Source organism: Tursiops truncatus, chromosome 9, assembly GCF_011762595.2.
Source record: "Tursiops truncatus isolate mTurTru1 chromosome 9, mTurTru1.mat.Y, whole genome shotgun sequence".
In the NCBI taxonomy this organism is placed as follows: Eukaryota; Metazoa; Chordata; class Mammalia; order Artiodactyla; family Delphinidae; genus Tursiops; species Tursiops truncatus.
In genome coordinates, this window is record NC_047042.1 from 10,155,357 (window position 1) to 10,172,977 (window position 17,621).

General features: G+C 41.4%; 1 protein-coding gene across 1 annotated transcript in view; it reads right to left on the minus strand.

Annotated features, from left to right (window-relative positions):
* Window positions 1-17,621, minus strand: part of HECW1 (HECT, C2 and WW domain containing E3 ubiquitin protein ligase 1) — a 256,280-nt gene that overhangs the window by 64,232 nt on the left and 174,427 nt on the right. Inside the window, exons 14-16 of the mRNA XM_019940665.3 lie at window positions 14,234-14,368; window positions 5,711-5,816; window positions 4,687-4,783 (exon numbers count right to left, since the gene is read on the minus strand). Of these exons, the coding sequence (XP_019796224.2) occupies window positions 4,687-4,783; window positions 5,711-5,816; window positions 14,234-14,368 (338 nt within the window). The remainder of the gene's footprint in view (window positions 1-4,686; window positions 4,784-5,710; window positions 5,817-14,233; window positions 14,369-17,621) is intronic.

Below are 17,621 nucleotides of genomic sequence, written 5' to 3' on the forward strand. Positions count from 1 at the left end.
TCCTGCAATCCTGACAGCATCTCACAGCCCTCTTGTTTGGAGGATTCTCGTGGACCCTGTTCCTCTGGTTTACCAACTGCAGCCCCACGAGGGACTCTCAAATTGATGTGTTCCCCCAGTGGCAATGTCCCTGGGGCAGGTCACCCTGCTGCCCCAAGGGACCCACATCTGGGCAAGCCCCTGGTCTCCCTGCCTGGGGAAAAAGGGGGAGAACATTCTAGGGGGTCACTCTTTATTCCCTGGGTTCCTGGGGAAACAAAGTCCAAAGAGAGTCAAGTCCATGAGGGCAGGAGAGCACCCTTCCCAGCCACGGGAAGTGGCACCCTCTATAGTGGTTCTATCATCACCCTACCTACTCAGACCACATACACGTATCAGAAAGCCAAGCAGAGTTTTCTGAGAGCTTTGGTTGTTCTTCACGGGACATTACACCCTCTGTCATGTATGTGAAAATCTCATGCAGACCTAGTGTTCTGAGGGGCCTCCAAATGTCCCTGGGTCCAGACCAAAGGCACTGAGACCTGGGGGAGATCTCTGAGGGTGAGAATGCCAACCGCCTCTCCTACACGCATCCCATCAGGAAAACTCCAGTGTAGAGCTCAGGTCAGTAGAGCCACCTGGCTCCTTGACATCCTGGCATCTTTATCTGTGGCCTCAAAGACCTTAAAACTCAATATCCACAAGGAAATCCTTGCCATCCTTCCATCACTATCACTCAATTCTGATCATGTCCTTCATGGCCCATAATACAATCTATAGCTCTATACTTGGCTTTAAAAAAAAGTCACACTTGTCTATCATCCGTCTTCCCCAATAGACAGTAAGTCCCATGAGAGAAGGACCGATGTCTGTTTGGCTTAGATACTGGGTACACAGCCCTCGCACAATCCTGATTCAGAATAGCCGCTCAATAAAAGCACTAGTCGAAGGAAAGAAAGAATGAATGAGGACGGCTACCATGACCCTGAAACTTAACAGACGTCATTAACCCCAGGGTTTTATGCCTCCGTCTTCCCTCTCCCCATGCAGTTTCCTTATGCTTCGTCACTTCTGCCGAACACGGTTTTCTGAGAACTCATCCTCCACCCTCTAACCCAACGACTGGCTTTGCAAACCCAAGACAGTGGATCCATGGCTCCTGGAGAATAGCAGTGACCATGGGGTCATGGTCCCCATGTGGCAACCACAGAGGAAGCAGTAAGTTCTTCCTCTGGGCAGAGTCATGGGGAGAGGAGCTTTTCCTTTCAACTACTGGATCTTTAAAGTCAAGCTGACTCACCCTCACACCACATCTAGGCGCAGGCAGAGGCCTAGTCATAGGCCCAGTGCCCTGTTTCTTGGATGCTTAAAGCCCGGCACCCTGAAGAGCAAACTCTTGCTCTTGTTCTGCCTTTTGGATTCCATGACCTCTTACGTCAGGTTCTGATGTCACTGTGGGCTTTCTGGTTTTGATGAGCTCTTTGGGTTTTCAACCTGGGGTCTACAGGTCCTTTAGGGTCCATTAACTCTTTGAAATTATAGGCAAAGATTTCTGTTCGTATATGGAGGAGAGTCTATAAGAGCTTTCATCAGACTCTCAAAGAGTCCTTAACCTTAAAAAGGGTATTAGTTTTTACATGAATTTCCAATTTTTTTCCAGTTCCAATATTCCCTAATTCCAAGTCACCCACATCTGGAAAATCATAATTGTACAATTCCACACTGTAACCCCCCCGCCGGAGGTTTCTTAGATTCTGTTATAACGTGATACTACACAACAGTGCTAAAATTGTTTACTTCCCTTCAGAAACACATTCCACTCTTCTACACAGGGGATTCATTTGATTACTTTAAAAATGATTTAAACAGGACTCTAGGGCCTTTGGGGAGCTCACATTTCTCCCAAAAGTAAGCAGTGAACTCCTTATTTAGTGGTAGAATCTGTAACGTAGAAATGTTCAAGAGCAGTGATGTGTCAGAAAGTTTTCAGGTAGTACAACACCTCTGAAAATCCCTTGGAAATTCCCTTAAGTTATTATGTACCGTGAGCCAGAGAGCAGCCCACGAATGGACCGAGTATGGCCCTGCCTTCCGTGACACAGTAATAAAACTTGGGCAGAGGTGAACACAAGTGGAAGTGATGATCAGTCAAGCTGAAGTCCTTTTGTTCACTCAAAAAGTAACCAGTGTTTCCTATCTTCAAAGTAGAGGAACCAGGCTCTGAGGCAAGAGTGGTTCAAAGACCAAGAAGATATAGACCCTGCCCTAAGACACTTCCAGCGTCGTAGGAAGACATTAGTACATGGTAGAATACAAGGGATAATGGAACAATATCTTAGAGGTACAAAAACAAATGCTATTAAATCAAAGCAAAAGAACTACTAAGGTCTGTCTAGATCACCGAGACTTTGCGTTTGACTTGAGCCTTTAAAATGGGTTGAAATGCCTTTAAGAGGGAAGCCACTCCAGGAAGGGTGTGGGTAGGAGAGGGCACAGGCTGTTTGACGGAGGTGGAAGACACCAGAAGGACGTAAATACAAGCACAGGACGGTGGAGAGTTAGAGTAGAGCCAGTCTTAGGAGACTATGGCAATTGTGCTTAGAAATCTTGACTTTATCACATACCTAACAGGAACCATGGGAAGTTTTTGTGTGGGGGCATTATTTTGTTGGTATTGAGTAATGAAATTGAAAGTATTTGTCAATGAATTTTGAAATCCTGGAGAGAAAAGCTGTAGAAGTGACTCAATATAGTTCATCTAGTTCTTCAATGGCAATGAATTCCACTCTTACGAGAGGGTTTCCATCTTTCCTTAGCACGAGCTCTGATGTAAGAAAGGTTCCATCAAAACCAGTTCCTTTTTGGAGAGGGAGCTCGTAGTTTCATAAGGAACTGAACAAAGAATTCCTCCCCCGCCCCAAAAACCCCATGTAAATAAGCCAGTTTTATTAGTTGGTGCATTTTTCACAAGTTCTCAAAGTATGCTCAGATTCCACCTCCCTCCCCCTCCATGAAACTAAGGTCTTATACTAATGGGTGCGCAGGAAAGCCTGCAGTAGATCTATATAAATAGCCTCTTTCATGTGGCCTCAAAACCTCAGGAGGTGGGCAAGAGTCCCTGAGTCACAAATCTGGCTTAAACTGCTCAGTGGACTGGCTAGGGTGGGCAGAGCAGGGATTAGAAGAAAGGCAGGGCTGACCAGAGGCCCTGCAGGGTGAGGGCCAGCAGCCGGGTCTGGGACAGGATGCCAGCCGGCCCCCTTACTCACCATGAGGTTAGTATCACATGCCCATCTCTGCCTTCCTCCTGCTATTGTGTGGTGTACTTCCTCAAGGACTAAATTCCAGAGAGGGTCCTTAGCTGCTCTGAGGTCCCCCGAAAGACAGTCTGAGAGCCACTGCGGTGGCCAGCCCTGAGGATACTCCACGGGAAGCTTTGTTCCAGGGTGTGGGTGACATGGGTTATAAGGAGGTAATGCTGTTTATAATAGAGCGATAGGGAGTATCTTCTTAAGAGATCCCTGCCAAGTCCGGGAGAGAGATGATGAGAATCCAAACCTAGGCCATGGCAGGGAGAAGAGAAAAGAAGGGCTGGAAGCAAGTGAGGAGATAAATGTTTAGATGTGAAGCTGAAGAAAGAGGGCGGAATTGAGATGATGGGCATTTGGGAGGATGCAGGTTCTAGTTTGCGCAGAGTAAGACCACAGGGAAAAGAAGTGTCAATGGGGGTGGTGATGGAGGGGAAAAGAACAGTGAGTGATCCATCCTGGCATGACTAGCCTGGTTATTTTTAGGTGTTTTTAGGTGTTGGTGACTCATTGAGGAGGTCAAAGTAGAGGATTACAGTTGTCAGCCACATTCAAAAGCCCACCGGAGGGGAGGTGAGGACAGTCACTGGCTGCATCCCTGCCCACCTTGCCTGATCCTTTATACACAAACCCAGTGAAGCATCTTAATGGTGCCCACATTGTGACCCTGTCTCAATGATTGAGGAGGCTGAGGGTAGAGGATTAAATGACATGCCCCCATCACGGGTCCCTAAGTGCTGGAGCAAGTATTCAAACTCTGAGTGCACACACTTAACCATTGTTCATCTCCAGCTTTTGAAATGCTGGGTGGTAAACTGAAGGAGAGATATGCTTGAGTATCTTGGTGAGAAAGTGGCATTTAAGTTCAGAGGATATTTGCTCTTTTCATCACTTTGGGTGGCTTTCCCTTCCAAATAAAGTGATTCAGAGTTTCAGAGACACTCATTCAGAAATGACCGTAATGGACATTAGGATTTAAGGTGTTAGAACACATGTGATACTTTTTGTTCGCTGGTTTATTTTTGAATATAGTCATCTAATATCTGGTGCACCATCAGACAATTATATTCTTAAAACAAAAATAATTTATATGGTGCTTTACATAAATAATTTTTTGATGAAAACTATTTTGCTCCCTTTCCATGCTTCTCTCCAAATCAATGGAAATCATTTTAGCATCGTAAGAATAATAGGTAACCTGGCATGATAACTATCTCTGATTGCAACACTTTAGAGAACATCAGAAACCCCTGGATCCTTCATTTTAAATATTCAGGTTATAATTTAAATGCATGAATAAAACACATCTTAAGTGTCTGCCCTCTCTCCACAGAGGCTGCCCCACCTGGAAAACCAGCAGGAGAGACCTGTAGGTAGAGGGTGGTAGACAGGCCCCTACCTGAGTGTGTGGTTTCTCGCCAAACTTGGCTGACGCTCTTGCAGCATTTCAAAAATGTTTGGCTGGCGAAGAAATGCCACAATCTTGTCATTATATGCTGAAACAGACAAAAGCACAAGTTGTGGTTGAGTCTTCAGCCCAGAGATAATTTTGCTCATGATTGGAAAATGGCAACTAGATACCAGGATTTAATGGAGGAATTGAAAAGGCAGGGAGCAAACTCATCAAAAAATGTAAGCTCGTGAGGGTTTTTTCTGTGACATAATGGTAGGAGTATTTTTAAAAGATCAAACCCAAAGTGAAGCAGATCTAAGTTAATCATCTTTAATATTCTAGGAACTTAACTGGGTGTTAACTCATCCCCTTGTGAACAGATGGAGAAGAAAATAGATCTTCCAGGAGGGGAGTACTACTCTGTTCTTTCTGACTTCTCTTGTCATTTTGCCATAGGTATGATGGCAAAAGATTCTTTATGAGTTCAAAGAAATCCTTTTCTGAGCACTTGCACTTATGACTTTGGCCATCCGTTGATTTCCCAATGGTGATAATGAAAACATCCGAATCCATTTAGACTCTCTCACCTCATTTCCCTTGATACAGGTGGCATGTGTTTTGGAAAGAGGTAGCTGAGGTTAGGAATGGAGACTGTGCCAGTTTATCCCATACATGCATGGGAAGAGAGGTCTAAAGTAAAAAGTGCACCGAAAAGCAACAAAATCCGTCACCTCATTTAAACTATGCTCTCCTGGGACCCAGCTAACAAATCGCTGAATGGAATAAACAAGGCGGGGGGAGGGGAATGACGGTCTGGAAGAGACGGGAGGGAAGAGAGGGAAGGGAAGAGAGAAGGACAAAATGAGGAGGAAGGGAGAGGGAAAAGGGGCAAGTGCGGGGATGGGAACAAAGGATAGGGGTGTGGACTATAGCATACGAGAGGAAAAACAAAACACAGAACCCTGAATATTAAAGGAGTCACGATAAGAAACACAAAGCTATCCGGGGGTTCACAAAGCGTGATACATACCCAGTGGCAGTGACTCATGTTGATGTTGGCTTCGAATAGCAGCTACTAGGCTGTGTCCTGGCCTGGCCAGTAGAGAGGCTCCTCTGTTTCTAGAGACTTCTGAGGCCTAATTGCAAAATAAACTTGTTAGCGTTAGAAATCTCAGCCATTTCGGATGAGCTCTGGAAACTAATTTTTCCAAACGAGGGGTAAAAAGGCCCTGACATCACCTCAATTAAAGAAGCAATGAACTTATAATCCTCAAAGTGATGGAAAATAAGCAAGTTTTTAAAAAAATGACTCAGTAGAATGGTCATTAATACACTGAATAGACTAAGAAATATTTCTCATCAGAAATACGTTAAAGAGATGTAAATAAATTCTACATGAATATTACTGGTAAGGTAGGTTTATGACCTTCATCTCTAACAGGCAGCACTGAACTCCATAACTGAATGTGGAATGGGCTCGTTTTCTTAAATAGTGTTTATTACACTCAAATGGCATTTCTTTGTTTAGTGCCTATTCTTTCGTTCACTGTGCTGGCTACTTCACATAGTATCTCATATCCTCACAGAATTCAGCAAGATAAGCATTATTCACTCCCCTTTACAAATGGGGAATCTGAGGATCAGAGAAAATTAAGTCTTTCCAAAACTTTCAAGTGTAGAGAGAGAACCAGGATACTTACTGATGACTGACGGCAAAGAATTTTGTTTACGTCCCCATACTACTAGCCTGCATCCAATGTCGTGGTTTGGGTTGGACCTTTTGACATAACTTCATGGAATATGGAATTTGCTTAGCTTAAAACTGATACTTGTGATGATTAACTTTAATTTAGCTTGACTTAAAATGTATATAAATTCCCTAGGTTCTAGAGCATGACAATGAGTTTCTACCATGCTTCCATACCTATTTTGCTCCTTAAAGGACCCTTGCAGGGTGAGCTATTTAAACCAAGGCACCACGATGGAGGTTTTCCACATTGGAGTACATTCACCAGATATACTGGGTTTGGTGTAAATTATGACTCATTCTATGATATTCGGCAGAGTAGCCAAAACAGACTTTAAAATATTTAAGAATTTTGAAGATGACATTGTGAGATACTCATAAAGGGCTCAGACATCCAGACAGAAAAAGGAAAGAAAATTCTGAGACCAGAATTCACTGACACAGAATTCACGAGAGGTGATGAGCTCCTATGCTCCAAACCCCAGAAAGGTCCAGGTCAGTCTCAAAGTGGTCACTTAAGACTAGGCCACATGTGATATTGCAGATGACACACTAGGGCAGATGACTTAGGGTTTCCTAATTACAGAAATGGTAATTGCTGGTTTTCCTTTAGGTCCTACTTTCACGTCTCACACAGACGAGAATCATATCCTTCGTACGAGATGTGCTACCAGTTCGCTATCTGTATGTGGCAGTCCTTGAACTGCTCTTCTGGAATTAGTAGGGATACAGATCCATCCTTTTCCTCTCCAGATCCTTCTCCTTGCCCATGGCTCACTTGAGGGACAAGGAATAGATTTTGTGCCACTCTGGGTGACTTCTCACTTTGATGCCATTAGCACCCAGCTCTGTTCAGTGGGTGTAGCCAGCCACCGACATTTAGACGCCAGCGCTTCTGTAACAGCACTTTCTGGTTATATGGTTATAATGCAAAGTGATGAAAGAAAGGTTTGCTGATGGCTTACATGCAATAGTGAGTCTCACATTTCTTTCTTCTCCATGAATTAATAAATACATAAAGGCTTTCCGGGACTGAAATATCTCTTTTCCTTCAAGGGAAATGTGTCAGTCCACCTTAATGTGTGTTTAAAATATTTTTTGATGCTGTAAAGACAGGAATCTCAAAAAACCCTCAGTTGAAGATTATCCAAGTGATGAATTACAGAGAGAAATTGGGGAAGCAGATAGATTTGAGAGCGGAACTCAAGAAGACTTGGCTGTGCACTGAACCTGGGCGATGCCTGCAGTCACACCCCGAGCAAAAGTGGCTAATTGTCAGTAGTTGTCTGGAAATGAATAAGGCTTTGAAACAGGAAGAGGCTCACTTCTCTTCCTGGGGGGGGGGGGGGTCATAGGGAATTCAGGTGTTGCAGATATGCCTTAGGGAAAACTGGTGCCTACTTCTGAGGTCACCTACTTACTGGCAAAACTAAGCCAGATTGAAAGACTTCAGAAGCACAGGAAGGTCAGCTACTTTGAAGGCTGAGGGATATGCCACGAGTGAGATGGAGGAAACAACACAGGGTAGCGGTGGGGTTTCTGGGGTCCGCGGGCCACGGAAACGACGGCCAAGAATAGAGGAGGTGATTGTGAAGTGGTACTGGATGGCTTACAGGGGAGAGAAGCTGAGAACGGGAGGGCTGAATAGAAACGTGCTTCTCCAGCCGGGGGCCAGGAATTTACAGGGATGGAGACAATGCAGGTAGGGCTAAGGAAGGCTCTAATATTCTAAGATTGCGTAGAACTTGGTATGTACTAGGATCTTTGTGGCCCAGAAGTGGTACTCAATGCTCCATCCCGAGGGATGTCTGACATCAACTGAGTGACCGATTTGGATCTCACTGCGAACATGATGCTAACACTTGCTTTCCTAACTACTGAAAATACCTAGAAGAATGGCGTTCCTATTTAAAACCAAGATGATATGACTCACTGAATTCCCCAGAATTTGACATTTTGTCTCACTGAGGTTTTCAGGCAGGGCTGTGTGTGTGGGTGAGAGGGTGAGAGAGAGACAGAGAGAAGAGAACCCCATGTGACTACTTTTAAGATTTCTTTCCCTTTTGATGTTGAGATAGCTTTAATCATAATTGCAAATGTGCAAACTTCAAACATTTAGCTCTCCAGACAACACGAAATAGATATGCTCAGAAAATAGTTTTCAGTGACTGGTAAACAAGCTTCTCTTCTGTGTTGCAACTTGGAAATGTAAATTGGTGGTTTTAAAAAAATCTGTGATTGCAAATTGTAGGTTTTAGACTGAATTTGGGTTAATAATCAGCTAATGCTCTCTTGAAAACACTGGAGACCTGATGATAAAAAAGAGCGAGTTCAGGGGAAAAGCCCAAGGGATGAATTTACGTTCATCTCTCGATTCCTTCTGTACTCTAAAAATGGAGAATTAACAAAGTTTGGAAAGCGAAGAGAGATCTATGTTTGAGTTTTTCAACATATTTATAATAGCGAAAAGTGGGTGATAAACAGAATGTCCAGAGAAAGGCTTGAGTCAAATTATGGCAAATCCATATGATAAAGTATAGCAGAATTTTAATGGCATAGAAACTATCTACAATGTACTATAATGGTAAAGGAAGATACAGAACCATAGACAGTATGATTCAATTGTTTACTTCTATGTTCACCAGGAATTGTCTCCAGATGGGGGACTGTACCTGCCTTTTAACTTCTTTTCCATCTGTGCTTGTATTTTCTACACTCATTATACACTGTTTATAATTCAAAAGTGTATTGTCACAGGTGTCTGAATTTTACAAACTTCCAAACAAACCTGTAATCCAGTACAGGTTACATGGAATCAAGAGGAAAACTACCGATTTTAAAACACAGTGCAAAAGCTACCCTCCCCAAAGGGCAGCTTCCTGCATGATGGCCTCTGTCATCAGAGCTGATGCAATCACTTTTGTCGTAAGAACAGCTCACTGCAAAGAATGACTCACGGTGACTTCTGCTTTGAGAGTGAAAAGTCAATTTTCTTTCCTGCCAGACTCCTGCCCTTTCCCTTGAGGCAATTACTGTTAAGCATTTTTATGTGTACCCTCCCAGAAATTTTCTATCACTAATGACTTTCTAACCTGACCAAGATAAGGTGGTGAAAGAAATTAACATTATGTGTTCTGCTATCCTTCCTTATTAATGTTAATTTATACTGCAAACTGCAGTATAAACAAGACAAAATTTGACCTTCCGTGATTTCCTTACTGATAGAGAGATGGGATCCAATATTTATGGCCCTATGTGCCCCTTCCATTTATCTATGTCCAATTCCATTTGGACACTATGGAAGAAACCAAGCCTGTTTTGTTGGTACTTAAATATATTGCACACAGATGTGCCACTGTATTAAAATGCATGTTAGGGCTTCCCTGGTGGCGCAGTGGTTGAGAGTTCGCCTGCCGATGCAGGGGACACGGGTTTGTGCCCCGGTCCGGGAAGATCCCACATGCCGCGTAGCGGCTGGGCCCATGAGCCATGGCCGCTAAGCCTGTGCGTCCGGAGCCTGTGCTCCACAACGGGAGAGGCCAAGCAGTGAGAGGCCCGCGTACCGCAAAAAAAAAAAAAAAAAAAAAATGCATGTTGAAGTGTCAAATAATGATCTTTTTATGCATAAAATCAAATATGTTGGGGTTTTGAGGGGAATTTTTACCATTTAGGATCTTGAATATAGAAATTGATTTTGTTTTTTGCCTCGCCGCACGGCATGTCGGGGTCCTAGTTCCCCGACCAGGGATCGAGCCCACGCGCCCTGCAGTGGAAGCACGGAGTCCCAACCACTGGACCTCCAGGGAAGTCCCTAGACACTGATTTTAATTCCATCCTTAAATGCAATGGATAAAAAAGATCAACCCCTGGGTAACACTCAAAAAATGGCTCACAAAGGTGAACAGAAGAAAAAACTGGTTCCTAAAGTTGAGGTCTAAGAAACATCTATAGTGAGTTCCCCATTGCCCATGAGAGGTGACACAGAAAAATCGCAGATTATGGAAAGAGTTCACTGATATTCCTGAGTCTCATATTTCCGTCTGCTTAGCTGTCATTTCTAATCGGCTCTCCTACTGTTTCCATACTCATCAACTTACCTAAAGGCACACCTACCAGCCTCCCCACCTGGCTTTCCTGCTCATCTTACCTGTGAGCTGTTTTGGGGACTGTGGGTCAAGCCTCACAGACTCTAAGAACCACAGAGCTGGAAGGGGCTTTAGTGGCCATCCAGTCCCCTTGTCTCCAGATGCAGACGGGGAAACTGAGGCCCCGGAAAGGGAAGGAAGGCGCGATGGCACACAGCACCTCTGCGGAGAAGCCACAGCTGGGACTCCCATCTGCTAACCCAAGTCCCAGGTACCCCTGCTCCACAGCCCTCGACTTCCCTGAGGTTTTGCTGTCTCTTCGTCACCCCAGCTTAGGGCCTCATCACCTCCTACCTGGTCTGGGGCAGTGGCCTCTCACGGCCTTTCTCTCTCAAATCTCTCTGTGCCACAATTCTGCCTCTTCTTGGCTGTCACTGTCTTCTTTAAAAATATGAGTTCACACTGGACTGGGAGTTGGGAAATCTGGACTTTGGTCCTGAACTCCCTGGGTGACTTGAGCTCTTGATATTTCAGTGTACTTGACTGTGAAATACGATTCTTAACTGGAGTGGAATTACCATCTAGGAGTGTTTGGAGATGCTCAGGGCTATTCTGTTTTGTTTTTGTTTTTGTTGTCATAGTAACTGGTGAGGCGGGGACATTCCTGAAATTTAATGGATGGGACCAGGAGAAAAGATCCTGCAATGCAAGGGATGCGTCCACGCATCCGAGAACTGTCATCCCAAACTGTCAATAGTCTTCTCCTTTGGAGAAGCAATGGGCGAACTGATCTCTAAAAGCCCATGTTTACATATCAATCATCATATTCTTCTTCTCAAATTCATTCAATGGACTCATAAAAAAGTCCCAGCTCTTCTACGTGGCATTCAAAGCTTTCCACAATTCAAGACAAAAACCAAGTGGAAACTTACTATTCTGGTCACAGTGAACTATTTATTCCTCGTCTTTCTGCAGACCTTTCTCAATCCCACCTCGGCACTGACGCTTGTGCTGTGCTCTCTGTGGGGCTGTCCTTCCTCTGTCTTTGTACTTAGCTAGGTTTTACCGATTTTTCTAGGTCTAGGTCAAGTACCTTCTTTTAAAAGATACTTTTCCTTGGCCTCTTTTGAACTGTGGCATCTGTCCTAACGTCTCTCTTGGCACTCAGTCGTATTCTAATTTCTCCTGTTACCTAACTCTGTGTGTGTTTTTGGCCTGGCTTCAAAAATAGAATACAAATTTCTCCAGGACAGGGATCGTATCTCATACATCTTTGCATTTCACAGTGCTCATGGCAGGCCATGTACTTAATCAATGTTTGGGGCACAGCAAACACAATTAGCATTTCTGCCACACCCCTCTCTCTATTTTTATACCCAGGTCCTCCTGACTCCTCAGTCCCTAGGCTGTGCGTTCTCACAGTAAGAGGAACCAGGTATTTGTTTTCACAGAGGCTGGGTCTCTGTTTTCTCTGGTGCGCTGCCTCTGGGTCAGATATCCTCTGCCTCCCAGCTTCTCTCTTGGTTGCTTTCTTGGTTTTCCCTTGTGTCAGTGAAAAGCTGCCAGCAGAGAGAGGTTGGGCAGAGAGATGAGAGGGGTTTAAAAACCTGACGGACAGTCAGTTGGAGACTGAATGAATTACGAGGCAACCAGATGGCTGACACACACTGACACCCTTTTGTCATTATGTGTTAGACTTTCTTGGCTTGATTCAGACGGCATTTTGTTATTAATATTGATATTCAACGTGACTGTGTTTGGGCTAGTCAATCACATCAAATAAACGTTTTGGAACAGGGAATGCAAGTAATGCTCATGATCTTAATCTTGTTCTTTCAACAGGAAGGCTCTAATATTTACATTTTTGGGTTAATTTCGTATATGTGTAACAGATCTATATGTTTAGGGTTTTCACTGAGTGATTGACTTTAAAAAAAATGAACCGTGGTGAATCTGTCTGCGGTACTGAGCTTCTTTTACCTTATGCAGTTACTCTATGTTAACACTGAAATTACCTTAATAATATTAAATATTAAAAAAATTAAAATTAAATAATATTAAAAATAAATATTAAATATTTAAATACATTAAAATGGCATATTTCAAGTTGATGCAGAATTTTGAATTTATCCGTTATCATATGAAGACAATACATCTTGAAATTTCTGACGTGTTATAAAAGGGAGGGGGACTATACGTGTTGAGCTGAGAAGTGGAGGCCTGGCTTTCTGTAGCCTGTGAACGTGTCTGCCGCTGAGTGCCTGGTATCTGAAGCGTCCTGAAACCCACAAAACCCTTGGGGAGGTATAATACTCCCTCTCTGCATGGTCACATACAGATATTACGTATATGCAGAAAGAGTTAACATGCTTTCAGAGGCATCCTAAAACAATGATATTTAAGATGACTCCATGAAAGAAAAATTCAATTTATCACACTGGCCTTAAACCATGAGTACCCTTGGTTGGAAATAGTTACGTTTCTCAGTGTATACAGATGAGTCCCCCGAAAAACCAGTGAAGATTTTCTTTTTGTGCACTAAGCTTTCATTAAAACAACAAGCTCTTCCCTTGAGACTCATGTTTATTCTCTGGAGGCTGTCAGGTAGATGGTTATTTTCTGTTTCTCCAGAGACGTCCACTGTGGCTCTCCCTGGAATGACTCTCTGTGGGACCGCATAGATATATTTCTTTGCTTCCTATACCACTTTCTTCATTTTTTAACCTCACGGTAATCTAACTCTACAAGCTGCTTCATGGGAAATGGTTTTCAGAGCCCACACCTCCTGAGATCCTGGTGGTTTGTATGAAAAGAAGGTGTAGCTATTCGGGAAATGTCAGTGAGGACATAAAGGGATTTGCTCATTTTAATATCAAGAGCTGATTAGCGATAGAAGAGAGCTATGTTTTGAGTTTTGGTTTGAGAAAGGAGAACAGGAAAGGGTATGGGATATAGAAACAGGAATTCAGAAAGGCAAGGAACCTGATGTTTAAGAAAGGGGGCAGTCTTTTAGGTTGTTACGTAATATTGAGCAGTATTCCCTGTGCTATAGGAAAAGAATTTGAAAAAGAATAGATACATGTATATGTATAACTGAATCACTTTGCTATACACCTGAAACTAACACAACATTGTTAATCAACTATACTCCATATAAAATAAAAAGTTAAAAAAAAGGGGGGGGACAGCCTTTCACGGCCCAGCAGAAGATAATCATGTCGAGTGAAAGAAAATATAAATCAGGGAAGAGCAGATGGTAGGGTGGGAACAGAGTATTCATGTGGCCCAATTGATTCCCCCAGTTTTCAGTCCACGAATGCACTACTGAAGTCTTTTCCAGGATCCAGGGAGAGGTAGAAGTTTAAATGCAGTCATATGCTGCCTGGCACTTCCACGATCTTTTAAGAATTTACATGTGACCAGTGGGCCTGAGGAAGCACCTCTCCAGTCATAAGTGTAGGGATGCATTTTCAGTCTCCTTTAAACTAGATCAATTTTTCAGTAGTGTGATTGTGTAGGACAAAAAGGGAGGCAGAAGGAAGGCAATCTGAAGATGGGTCTAGGGCACAAAGTGGGTGCCCCGAGTCCTCATCCACTCTGCTAAAGAGCATACGGATATGGCTCAGCTCCTGGAGGAACAGACAACCCTAGATCCTGGCTCCACCAGCAGAGGTAGAGTCTATGGTCCTGTGAACGGTGGGGCAGGGGGAGAGGGGTTTACCTCTCCAGCGCTGTAACTTCGGAGTCTCTGGAGGTGCTGTCGATGTGTCAGATGGTTGGGAAGACGCCCATTCTGAAGAGGGATTCGGGGGTCAATGAAAGTGGTAGCTCGACTGTTGTGGTCCACGAAGAAAGACTATGGACAGACCAAGAAAGAGCACATGCATGAGAACCAGCCAAATGAAGCCAGTGATACCTGGGAGCCCTCCAGGGCTCAGTCATCATGTTTACGTGTGTCCCTCCTTTTCATCTACTCAAAACTAGATGGAAGATGTGCCTCTGCTTCTGCTTGCTCAGCAGTTCAAAGAAGCAACGCCAGTTGCTGATAATCACTTTACACGGTGGAGTCACAGAACAGTGAGCATAACACCTTACCTATCATGGAAAATAAGAGAAATAGAGCCTTTCATGGATAAAAGTCATTCTAGTAATTAATCATTTGTAGAGCATTTTGTTTATTTTTTAAATAAATGCTCTTTTTTTTTGATTATAGGATTAGCATAGTCTCACGGAGAAAAAAACTTGAAAAGGATAAAAACGTGGGAAGAAGGTAGCTAAAACCATCCCAAATATTACAATCTAAAGGTAATCACCGAAATATTTTGGTGAATGTTTTCCATTTTTTTCTCTTCCTATGCAAATACACAAATATATACATACCTTCCCACATCAGTACCTACAATTTTGTTGTAAGATTTTTTCACCTATTATTTTATGAGCCTTTTCCTATGTTATTAAGTATTCTTTTAACACAGAATTGTATTGATTATATGGTGTTCAGTTTGATGAATGCATAATAATTAATTTCAGTACCCTCTATCATTGGACACTTGACTTTTTACTGTTTTATAATAATGCTTCAATAAACACTCTTGTGTATAAATCTTTGTGGCATGTCTGATTAGTGTATAAGTTCCAATATATGACAAAAGTCATTCTTTAAAACTAAAATTAGTTACCTTTCACAAAAGAGAAAATTAATACTTTTTTTTTTCTTTTACAAAACCTTCTGTACTAGAAAATAATCTTTCAAATACTCTCTTCTGAGCAAAGTGTAATATTTGGTAACGATATCTTTGCCTTAAATGACCTCAACCAGTGCTTGTTTTAGACATGTTCAGGTGTCACCTGACAGAAGTAGGCCAAGAAATATTATACAGATTTGGAAATTATTCTTGGGGAATATGAGCTTATGATTTAAAGTACTGTAAACAAGATTCATTGTAAACCAATCTTTTAAAAAGCTTTATAAAATGTCATACAGGAAGTGGGTTTCACTAGGGAGATCAAAAATACTCACAGATACTAATCATGTGAATTAGTATCTGTGCCTGGTAATAAAATTTCCCAGAACAGCTTCCCACATAGAGCCAAAAAAGAGCTGTATGTCCAACAGAGGGGACTGAAATGATGTCCCCTGAAACACCGTGTTAGATGCTCAAAAAATGATGCCAGTGATATAAAAAAAATACAAGAATCTGAATAAGAATGAAATGTGAGTGGGAAAAAACCCAACATTTATCAACATGTTTACATGAGATTTTAAACACGCAAGTATAAGCTAAATTAGTGTATAGTAAAAGGAGACATTATTCAACTATATGTCAAAGTTTATAAATTAAAGTTAAATGGGTTCCTTATAAATATGTATATGTGGTAATTTTTTAGTATAAATTCCTAAAAGTTGAGTTAATTACTGGGTTAAAAGTTAGGATAACATTTATGTTTATTGATCCATATTAACAAACTACCTTCACAAGAGCCGTACATATTTGTCATCTTACCAAAAGTCCATGAACGCTTTTCACGGACTTTGCCAGTGCTGAGTATTGGAAAGAACTCTTAGAAATGTTGAATGGTAAATAATGATGAATTATAAGGGAAGCCAAACATTTTCTCCTAAGTTTATTTGTCAATTTCTTCATTGGAGTGTTGTCTACTTTGCCTTTTTCCCTTTTTTGTTGTTAGGATGTTAAGATTTTCTTTAATTTAAACGTGCTTACTCATGTGCCTTCACACTGCTTTTGATTTTCGTTGGCTTTGTTTTCTAATACACAGAATTTTTTAGGTTCTTATGTATACAAATCTCTCAATTATTTCTCTCTAGCTAGAGGTCAGTTAAATGCTCAATTATATTTTTCTAGCTTTATTTTTGGTGGGTTAATTGTTTCTGGAAACTTATTTTGGTATGATGTGAAGTTGTAATTGGATTTTTTTCTCCAAGGGCTTATTTTTCTAAATCACCCATTCCCTATCGTTTCATTAAACATAAATTCTTATAAATACCATGGTGTGTTTCAGGAATATTTTATCTGTTCCAATGGTCTGTGGGAGTTTCACTGTTCCAATTATTAATGTCTGTAGGGCAAGTTTCCTCTTATTATTTATCTTTTCCAAAATTTTCTTAGGTATTCTTGCCTGTTTATTTCACTTTTCCAGATGAACTGATATTAATTTTATTAATTTCCAAAATAGTTTTAACTGGCAAATAATGATAATTTTGTCTCCTTTTTTACAAGGGCTCTTTTACCTTTTACCTCCTTTTCTTGTAATACATGCAAGAACTTCCAAAACAATGTTAAATAAGATACGGCCGCTGCAATCCTCTTGTTCTGTATTTTGATAGGAAAACTTACTAGGGTCCAATTGTAAAACAGGACATGGTTCATTATGTTAAGGGAGCCTTTATTTTGTCATGAAAACACACTTACTTTCCTACTTTTCTAAGACTATGTTTTATTTTTAAAACATAAATGTGTATTTCATTTTTATCAAGTACTTTTCTAGTATTTCTTAAAATGATCAACTGAAATTCCTCCTATAAACTATTGGTTAAAATACTAGAGATAATAGATTTACTAGCAGTAAATGACCCTTATATCTTTGGGAGAAAACCTATTTAATTGTGGTGGGTCATTCTTTTAATATACTGTCAAATTCAACTTCATTTTAATTTTTTTAATTTGTTTTTAATTTTTGTTTCAAAAGCATTTATTTATTTTTTGTTATGCTGATTACAGTCTTCACCAAATAGAGTATAAACTTGTATCTGCTAGGACAGAGTTTTACTTATCTCTAAACCGCTCATGCTGTGGCACTGTATTAGGTATAATACATAACTCAACAATTTGTGAGCACAATTCATGAATGCATGACATGAGAACTTTGATTTCAAACACTTCATTTTTAAATATGAGCTTATTGGAACTCAAGTGAATTTTGTGTATAGTTTTTTAAAAAATTCAGATTTCCCTAGTTTTACTTTTACTCATCTGTGTACATTTAGTTTTATACAATTTAATCATGTTCATGTATCCACCACCACAGTCAAGATACTGAACAGTTCAATCACCATAAGGACCCTTCATGGGGCCCTTTCCAATTACACT